This window comes from Lycium barbarum, chromosome 8, assembly GCF_019175385.1.
Source record: "Lycium barbarum isolate Lr01 chromosome 8, ASM1917538v2, whole genome shotgun sequence".
Lineage (NCBI taxonomy): Eukaryota > Viridiplantae > Streptophyta > Magnoliopsida > Solanales > Solanaceae > Lycium > Lycium barbarum.
The window spans coordinates 120,848,445-120,858,958 of record NC_083344.1 but is presented as its reverse complement, the minus strand read 5'-3'; the positions used below and the strand labels follow the sequence as shown (position 1 = coordinate 120,858,958).

Below are 10,514 nucleotides of genomic sequence, written 5' to 3'. Positions count from 1 at the left end.
CCATAAATTATCATTTTGACACCTTAATTTTACGAGTTGACCAAGTCAATAATACCTCAACGTGACGAGTACTCCTTCCGTTCATTTTAGGGTAAAGGGTCAAAAATCCCCCCTCTACTTTGTAAAATGGCTAAAAATTATCTTCCTTTACGAATTTGAGTGAAAAATATTACTCCCGTCATTAAAGTTTTCAAATATATCCTTATCTTAATAAAAATTTATAGAAATTTTTAAATTTCTCAAAATAACCATATTTCATTTTCTAAACCTGTCTATAATATACTTAGATCGCTAAATTCATACTAGAAAAATAAGCCATAATTACAACTTTGTTTATCAAATTAATGAATAATTCGAGATATTTAAATTGTGGTTTCCGTTTCTTGATTCATGTCAAGCCAATCGGAAAAAAAAATCAAATCGCTGGCTTTATGATCGTATGAAAAATGGTGTGGTAGTTTAGCAGCTCTGTAATAATAATTAGGTGGTTGTTGTTGTTGTTATAAGGTATGAGCAAAAGCTAATGGATTCACATGATGAGAGAAGGGGGGTTTGAAGGCCACTTACAACATGTTTTTAATTTTATAACTTTTTATAAGAGATCTTCAATTTTACACATAAGATATCTGAAAAATAACTATGTGATCTCATTCCTCTCACATATCCGGAAACTTCCTTCTAATCTCTTGATATTTAAAATAACATAAAGTTGAAATATACTTAAATACATCAAGTTTTGGATGGTTGCATTAAATAGAGCAATTTAACTTCTAACAACACAAATTAATTAAAGTAATACGAATATATATCACTTAATTAGTCATAATTGCGGAATTAAATTTTGTATAACAAGCACATATCATTCATTTATTAGCTTGAATTGTGTGATCACAATTCCTTGAATAAGGAAGCGGACAGGATAATCCATCTAGAATAAATTGGGTAGTGGAGGTACAAGGTAACACATGTTATAGATTGGTTTCCAACTTGCATGGAAATCGAATAAAGATATGACTTAATTATATTCAAAAAGGGAAAATTATATTCCATATTTGACAAATTAAAAAAAAACAAAAGAAAAGAGTTAACTACAACTTGCTAGTTTTAGTATAAGGTACAACATTGATAAGGAATATGACCACTTAATCACCTGACATAGGTGCGAATTTAATGCATGCAGTTAGCAAATTGGCAAATTGTATAAATGGGTGAAATAGGTTCACAAGAATCATTTGTGGAATACAATCCTCCAGTTCATTCCCTTCATTTGTACATTGTATCAATTCCAATTTTTTGTGAAGAATGATCAAAGTAAACTTTCACATAGTTGTAGTGGTCTACGATTAGGAGGAGTGACGAAACTAGAATTTTAACTAAAGAAGTTCAAACATAAGAAATTAAATACACGGTCGGCGGCGGACTAAAAGAGAAATCACACGTGACTGTTGTTATCCATCAGACCATCACCATCGATCCAAACAGTGCTCCATAAAATCATGTGCAATATGTATCACTATCATAAGCATGTAAGTTCATGCGTGAAAAATCATCAGGATGGCCTGGTAAGACAAAGAAATAACCCTGCCTCTCTATTTGAAGGTGGAAATTTTCAGGTTCCAACAGTTTTCAAAGATGCTAGTAGTACTATTGATTTCATTATATTTGAACAACATTTTTTTTTTTAGTCCGAAGAAAATATATTGATTTTTCTTTTTGAAACGTCAAAGAATAAAGTATATGCCATTTTTTTTTTCAAATTGATGTGACTATTTATTTAGGACCTATTTACAAGGCGCTGCCTTGTAATTTAATTTAGGTGTAATAAGGTATAATTAAATAATTAGACATGTTTGTCTGATCAAGTAATTATTTGGTCACATAAAATACGGTGTAATTGGGGAGCAAAGAATTGGTGGTAATTACATTGTATAATTGTCATATGACATTTCACATTCTTTATTTTTGTTATTTTTTACTCCCTCCATTCCAAAAAAAAAAAAAAATGAAGTTTTGGAGTGTGACACACTCCTCAAGAAAGTTAATTAATGACATTAATCAAAGGATAATTTTTCAATATTACTTTTTTACTTTTCTCAAACTTTTCTTAAAAATAGAGATAGTCAATATTGGGAGTTGAAATAACCATTAGAGAGAAAGGTGCTTTTTGAAAAAAAAAAAAAATAATACATCTTTGGACTTTGTAAAATTTAATTTATTTTTGACAAAAAAAAAAAAGTGCTAGAAGTTCATTTATTTTGGAATGAAGGGAGTATATACATATATATTTATCACACATTAAATACTTATTTATATGTTCAGTTGAAAAAAGTTTATATAATTTTACACTTAGCTTTTAAATTAAAATAAAAGAATATCAGGATATATAATTATACTTGTGTAAGTGTGGAACCAAACATAAGACTAAGAATTATAGTGTAATTATATTATGATAAGCAAACACGTCATTATAATCACTATATTGATTGTAATTACTATGTTATGTAGTAATTATTTCATTATTGTATTCTCAAAATTATCTTAATTCAATTCTATTCTTTTGTAGCTTCCCACCGCTTACCGTCATATTGGCTCTACATATATATGAAAAGTAAACAGTCGTATAGTTAGAAAACTACCACTATAATATTCCAATAAAATTATAATGTATGCATAGAAGACTTCTAGGAAGGAACCATGTGAAATTGGGAAGAACTTGATCCTCCAGCTATATAAAACGACCATTTTGAATTTAATTTAGTTTGTTCTCCACTTGAGGTATTCACCAGCTAAATGTCAATCAACATGCCTATATTTTTGTTCATTTTATATGAGTAAGTAATGAACTCATAATCTTAATGCGCCTAGATAGGATGTCACCAACTTTTTGGAAACATATATTATTTCATGTTTTAGGAAAATAATGGAGTCAGTAGCTAACTATCATTGTTTTTTGCTGAGAAAAATGCCTATTGCTAATTTACAAACTATTCGAGTTTGTTGAGGTCTTGAGGGGTGGCCAAAATTGATCCCCAAGAGCTCATTTTGGTAGACACTAATAGCATGTCATTTCCCCAGTTGTCACCTTTTCTTGGCATATCTTACTTGAGCTTAAGTTAAATAGTCGTTTCAGCGAAAGAAATTTTGATGTTATTAGTCCTAATTTTATCTGTTACGGTAAGTAACATGTTTAATTTTTAAGATTACGATTTTCATATTTTAAGAAGGCTTGCACATAGATATCCTTTAAATAACTTAATAGTATAAAAAAATTCTTTAACGATGTATATAAATAATATACAAAGTAAGCTTTGCCCTGTTCAAAGGAAGCTCCTAAAAGCTTGCATCTATGGTTTTTTTATCATTTCTAAAACAAGAAGTTTTTTTTTTTTGTTTTGAAAAAACAAATTCAAACACGAGCACAATTTTTTAAGTCAATAAAAACTGATCTAAACACAATAAAAAACGAAATGCAAGCACGCAAATTGCTTTTAAACATATCTTATAAGTCAATAGTTCTTGACACCTCTGAACCAAAAACCAAATCGAAATTTATATTTTTTTGTCCTGGTCATTTTTTCCTTATCGGTTAGTAGTTCTTTCTGGAAATTTTCTACAAATAGTTGTAATTTCCTTACTTTTCTGTCTTAGTTCCCACAAAAGAATCCCTCCCTATATTTCCTGTTATTTTCCTTATGGATGTTGCAGCAAAATGTTAAGCTAGCACATAAGAAACAGAGAGGGCTATTTTCCCTTTTTAGGGGGATTTCGTGATATCACTAAAACAGTATTCATCCAGTTCCCGATATATGGTAGAGCTAGAATTTTTTGTAAAGGGATTCAAATGTCATTCTTGAAATTTGAATATGTGACCTAACGCAAATTTTGAATCTCTTTTGCTATTTTAGTAGGGGTTTCAACATTTTATATACGGAAAAGGGTCAAATATACCCCTGTACTATCAGAATAAGGGTTAAATGTATCCCTCGTTATACTTTGAGTCCAAATATACCCCTCTCATTATACTTTGTGCTCAAATATACCCCTCTGTTATACTTTGGGTCCAAATATATCCCTCTTCCATTAAAATTGTTAATGGTGGACATGAGATATGACGTGACACTGACAACTCGGTGAGGTGGACACCACATGGCATGCCACCTCACCACCCCAACCCTTTACCCCTCTCTTCCCTTTCTTCTTCCACCACTACCATCTCCTCCCTTTCTTCTTCCACCACTACCATCTCCTCCCCTTCACAACCTTTGCCACCATTAGCACCGCCACACCACCATCTCCACTTTCATCATATTTCAGTTTGACATGATATTATGCTACAGTATACTTTCTAATTCGCTTTTAAAGCACTACAACACCACTACCCCTAAAATAGCTTCTCATGATTTGTCACATTGAGGGTCGTTCAAACTTACCTAATCTAATCATCAAAAGCAAAGTATTCAAAATGGAGAAAAGAAACTTTTTAACAATGCATGTGTATGATTTCAAACATAAATACTGCAACGAGATAAGCTGAAACCTAAAACAAATAGGCCCAGCCCAATATTATCAATAAAGTCTTTATAGCAAGATTTAAATCGTTGCAGTCAATGAAGGACTGAACTAGGTGAATTTTCCCTCTTAAGCAATTGTGTGAATAAATGAACCAACTTTACACACGATTTCAATGCCCACAACAACGAGATATTCTGATTCATTCAACCCACATAATTTTGCCCGCATTGTATTTCCATAATCTTTCATCAGTTAGACCAATTCTCTGCCCATTACTTATGAATCGTTCAGTTTGACATGATATTATGCTACAATATTACTTTCTAATTATGGTGTGGTGGTGCTAATGGTGGCAAAGTTTGTGAAGGGGGGGAGATGGTAGTGGTGGAAGAAGAAAGGGAAGAGAGGGGCAATAGGTTGGGGTGGTGAGGTGGCATGCCATGTGGTGTCCACCTCACCAAGTTGTCAGTGTCATGTCATATTTCATGTCCATCATGACAATTTTAACGGAGGAGGGGTATATTTGGATCCAAAGTATAACATAGGGGTATATTTGAACCCAAAGTATAACGGGAAGGGTATATTTGGACCCAAAGTATAACGGGAAGGGTATATTTAGCCTTTTTCTGATAGTACAGGGGTATATTTGACCCTTTCCGTTTTATATATAATATATTTATCTTATTTACACAATAGAATTTTTTAGGGTAGACATTCAATTGAATTCCCCACCTCCAACTCCAAGCAAGCTCTGGGACCGGCTAACATAATATCAGAATAAAATAACAATAGTAATATGTTTGAATTAGGGTGAACATATTATAAGGTTATTGTTGAGTAAATATTGATCCATGTATATATTAGATGATTAAGAAATGTGACTAATTATTCAATAAATGACCATGAAAGTTTTCAGTGAATTAGTCGAGTCAATAAATGACCACGGAAGCTGATTCAGCAAGGTTGGATGACAACCATGAAAACTGACTAGGCACAGTTGAAAAAAATGACTAGACATAGTTGAATTACTTTTGAAAGACAAATTAAATTTTAGTGACTTTGATGATATTTTAGTATAAATTGAGTGATCATTCAGACATTCACCTCAATATATATGTCATGTATGTGTTTATATATATATATATATATATATATTGATTGAAAATGATAAGTACAAGATCTAACAATATTATCTACTAGAGATAGAAATCTCATCCACAACACAAGAGTCCTATATAATATTGACTAGTTGAGCTTAGAGATCAGAGTGGCACCCCATTGCATATGTGAGGACAGGGATATCATATATATGAGTGGATATATACCATAAGGTAATGCAAATGGTAGTTTTCACGATAAAAAAACAGAAAGTGGTCTACCTAAGAGAGAGAGAGGGAAAATCAGAGAGTGTTTGGTGGGGCAGTCTAGTGGAATTGGCTTGAGGGAAGTCAATGAAGAAATATACAATTGAACTACAAAAGAAGAGAAGTGATTGGTTTCCCACATCTCTGCCGTAAAAGAGAAGCGTCCGCGTTTTGTGGGTAATGACGATTTGATTTGTCCTTGATGTTTTTTCCCGTCCTTGTCCTTGATGTTTTTGCCCACCCGCTGTCCGGTAGTTGTATTTGGAGGTAAAGCGTCACCTAACAAAGGCGATTTTGTATTTTGGGGAATTCGAACTCGAAACTTATAATTAAGGATGCAAGATCACTATCTGAGACGGATTCAAAATTTAAATTCTAGAGGTTAAATCTTAAGATTTTTAGTATTAAACTCATTATATTGAAGTTAGGGGTTCATATCTACTATTTATTACAATTTTATTAATTTTTACACATAAATTTATACTCCACGACGAAAGTTGGGGGTTCAATTGAACCCCCACTTGCTATGCTACCTACGCCGCTGATTACTACTCCACCCCAACTCTCATTGGTCCTTGTCCTTGCGGTATCATTCTTCCCGGGCAGACACGACAGGATTTGAAATTTATAGCTTTATGATTTTAGTTCTTTTAAGTTCATGTATTTTAATTAATAATTTGTATATACTCAATAATTTTTGTAAGATAAATATATAAGTTGAATTAAAGCTATTGAATTCCGTTGAATTCGTAAGTTATAATACTGTAGCTCCGCCCTTACTTTCGGGGACAAACTAAAAATAAAATGTATCGTATAAATTAAGATACAATGAATAATGTTTTTTAACACTAAAATCAAAAAGAGAATTATGTGCCAAAACATAAATTTTTCGATGCTTGACCGGAATAAAGAACAAAAATAAGATTAATGAAGTCGTTAGTGAAAAGAACATATAAAGAAGAAAATGAATGAGAGGAAAAGAACCATATTTTTGTTCATTAATGCAAAGAAAGAAATTTTCGGAGATTGTGAGTACTTGAACCATTGGTGAAGCTAGAGGGTACATACAAAATTATGTACATGTTCGCGATGGTTTGGTATGATATTTTCGGTCATTATTTGTAAAATCAAACTAAATAAAATATTGCGATTTTCTTGTAGACATTTTGTACCGGACCAATGCAATCCAAAAGAAAAATTGCCTTTTATCAAGTAGTATGTTTCTTTGGATTTTCCATCTGGTATATATGATTTTTCGATTTTCTTTGAATACCTCCACATTTAGGGATGACAAAATTAGCACGTGATCCAGTCAATATACACAAGTTTGAACAATTGGGCTTGAACATATTCATGACCGGTCAATTTGGACACAACCCATCTAAGACTTTGTTTGGTGAAATATGTAATTCAAATTGTCCCATAAAATACTTGTTAATTTATTTGATAAGTTACATATGGCTATGATTAAAAGGAATTATGTTTGGCAATTAATTAGTTTATAAAAATCAAAATTTAATTAGGTTATGGTCCCAGCTAATTTGACAACCCTACATGCAGGTATTAGAGACTGAATATGGGGAAGAGAACAGATTAAAGGGCTGCAATATCTTATCCTGTACCCCTTTTAGCCCTCTTTTTATTGCACCCCACTTGATCCATTGTTTTTTTTCCATTTACAACCCACTAGTCCCACTTTTTTTGTCAACCTCACGTGAACCCCCATCTCTATTTTCTTGCTTTTACAACTTCAACTAACTCTCTCTCTTTAATTAGCTCTATTTTCCAATACAGTATGAGTATATATATACAAGTAAATGATAACTGAGAGATGCACAAAGCCATAAAACAGAAGAGAGAAAAAATGCCTCCAAGTTCTCCAGATTCATCTGTATTACTCCAAAGAATTAGTACTTCAAAAACTTCTCCGGAATTTGCATACAAACATCAGTCTCAGTCACATCAGCAACAACAACAACACCACCAGAGACGCATGCCGATACCGTGTTCAACAGAAGTACCTGATTCTGTTGCGCGGTACCATACGCATCCTGTGGGTCCCAACCAGTGTTGCTCAGCTGTGATCCAGCGGATCACAGCCCCGGTTTCCACAGTATGGTCTGTGGTTCGTCGTTTCGACAATCCACAGGCCTACAAACACTTCGTGAAGAGTTGTCACGTCATCGTAGGGGAGGGTGACGTGGGAACTCTTCGCGAGGTCCGAGTGATCTCGGGCCTCCCTGCTGCAAGCAGCACGGAAAGACTCGAGATCCTGGATGACGAGCGCCACGTCATTAGCTTCAGTGTTATTGGTGGGGACCACAGGTTAGCGAATTATCGATCAGTTACAACGCTACATCAGGAACAGGATTCAGGGTTGGGGACAACTACTGTCGTGGAATCATACGTTGTTGATGTTCCACCTGGTAATACTAGAGAAGAAACGTGTGTTTTTGTTGATACTATTGTGAAATGCAACCTACAATCGTTGTCTCAGATCGCACAGAATTTGAGCAGACGAAAATCTTCGTGAATTTGAATATATTGACAGAAATCTCTTGTGTTGAGGAATTAATTAAGACAACTGATCGATGATGCTTGTGATGATGATATCATATGTGTTTATCTCCTTGTCATGATCACTTGTTGAAGATAAGTTCTTGATCAATTAATCTTGTATTGCGGAATTAATTTCATTCTCTTTTTCTCTATTTTTTTTGGTTGGTTTCACTGCACTGATGTGTTTTAACTTGTTTCTGGATTTGTGCCAAAAAAAAAAAAAAAGGATTGAGAGGACAATAATCTGACGTATGTATATACTCTAAATTTTCTCAATGGCTTGTGTTTAGTAATTACTTTGTGATCTTCGTGTTAGTTAATTTATTTTAAGCATGTAGATCTTCTTTCGAGTGTTTATTAGCTGAATTACAACTTCTAGTCGTTTATCGGATGATAAAAGGGGTTGGGATGGCACGGGTTGAAGTTATGATAGAATATAACACTTGCTTGATGGGTATGATAAGAAATAAAATTACAGCATTGCTTCTGCTATAGCTATTGGCATAATAACAAACGTTTTCATCCTAACAAGTATTATGTCATTCAATAAATTGCCGTCCAGCTTACAATTAGCTGAATTTTACTTAGGAATGAGTAGGACTTAATAAACGTTGAAGCAGTAGGAAGGAATTTAGTGAGTTCATTGGATCAGAGAAACGAAAGAATAAAAAAAATGGGTCTAGAAGGTGAAATGCATTTTTTTTTTTTGGGGGTTAATAAGGTGAAATGCATTAGTCCACTTGAAGTGGCCGACTCTTGAATACAGCGAATGGTTAACGCTATAGCTAAGCTAATTGATCATATTATATAATCAATGCAGAAAGGCAATTAGATTAAATTAATCACAGGTTCCCGTACTAAGACGAAATTAAGTACGATGTACCCTTTGTATTTTGATATAAATACGTTTCTTAACAACGATTCATTAATTTATTATCGATTAGGGAGTTTCAGCAAATAGCGCGCACGTTAGTTCGTAACCTCCTAAGAGTAGTGCTGCAGAAACCATCAACTTGCACATTGGAATCTGACATTATTTATATTTTTTCCTCTCCAAATTTGGGTTTGAAATTTCATGTGCGATGTACTAGGATTGTAATAACCAGAAAAGCAACGGTAAAATTCACAAATAGCATGTCATGGAGTTTCATTCGTGAATTTGAAGTTATATGACAATGATTATTTTTCAAAGACAGATCTGGAATTGACCAGTAAACACTATGTTTTTATGAAAAATAAAGAGTTTTTTACCATTGCAATAGGCTCATTCGGTGCATCAGTATATCATATCAGTTCTTCTTAGAATTATTTATTGTTTAAAAGTATTTTTGCAAGAAAAGAGACATACATTTCCATCAAGGATAAAAAAAGAGAAATAAATGTGCAAATGTGCAATAAAGAAATTAATTCCCATTAGAAGAATAATGGGGGTTGGAGGTAGGATGCAAGTTGCCTTAGGAAGTGGGAACATGTTCACCTTATATTATGTAAAAGTTTATTTCTTTTCTTTTGAAAAGTGTTCACTATCTTTATACTCCCGTTTCAATTTATATGAATTCATTTGACTGGGCATGACATTTAAGAAAGAGGGAAGACTTTTAAAATTTGTGGTTCAAAATAAACTTTGAAAATTTGTGTGGCCGTAAATCATTCATAAAGTGAATTTGTTCCAAATTAGAAAAGAGGTCATTCATTTTAGCACTGACTAAAAAGGAAATAGATTCAAACAAATTAAAACAGATAGATAGATAGAGTATATACAAACAATTACAAAAAAACGAAAGAACAGAACATGATGAGAATCAAACAGATACTCTGCAAGTTGGAAGGTGACTTTAATTTTTTTTTATAAAAAGAGACCAATTAGCTGATGCATATCTTATCAATAAACAAATCACAAGTTGCAAATATTAAATTGAATCAATTACGAATAGCTTAGTCATTAAATTGAAAAGGTGAAGGTGGGGATAGTGATATATATGCAAGTTGCAAGAGGCTTTGCTGTTTGTCACCTCAGTCCTCAGCTCTCTTGTTGGCTTTTTGCCTTTGAATATTTAAAACGGTTTGTGGCTACAAGTT

General features: G+C 33.1%; 1 protein-coding gene across 1 annotated transcript; it reads left to right on the top strand.

Moving 5' to 3' along the window:
• The first annotated feature begins 7,593 nt into the window (after positions 1 to 7,593).
• LOC132606989 (abscisic acid receptor PYL4-like) lies at positions 7,594 to 8,731 on the top strand. Its single transcript, XM_060320773.1, has one exon. The coding sequence runs from the start codon at positions 7,708 to 7,710 to the stop codon at positions 8,407 to 8,409; it is 702 nt and encodes a 233-aa protein (XP_060176756.1). The 5' UTR covers positions 7,594 to 7,707; the 3' UTR covers positions 8,410 to 8,731.
• Positions 8,732 to 10,514: the final 1,783 nt, after the last annotated feature.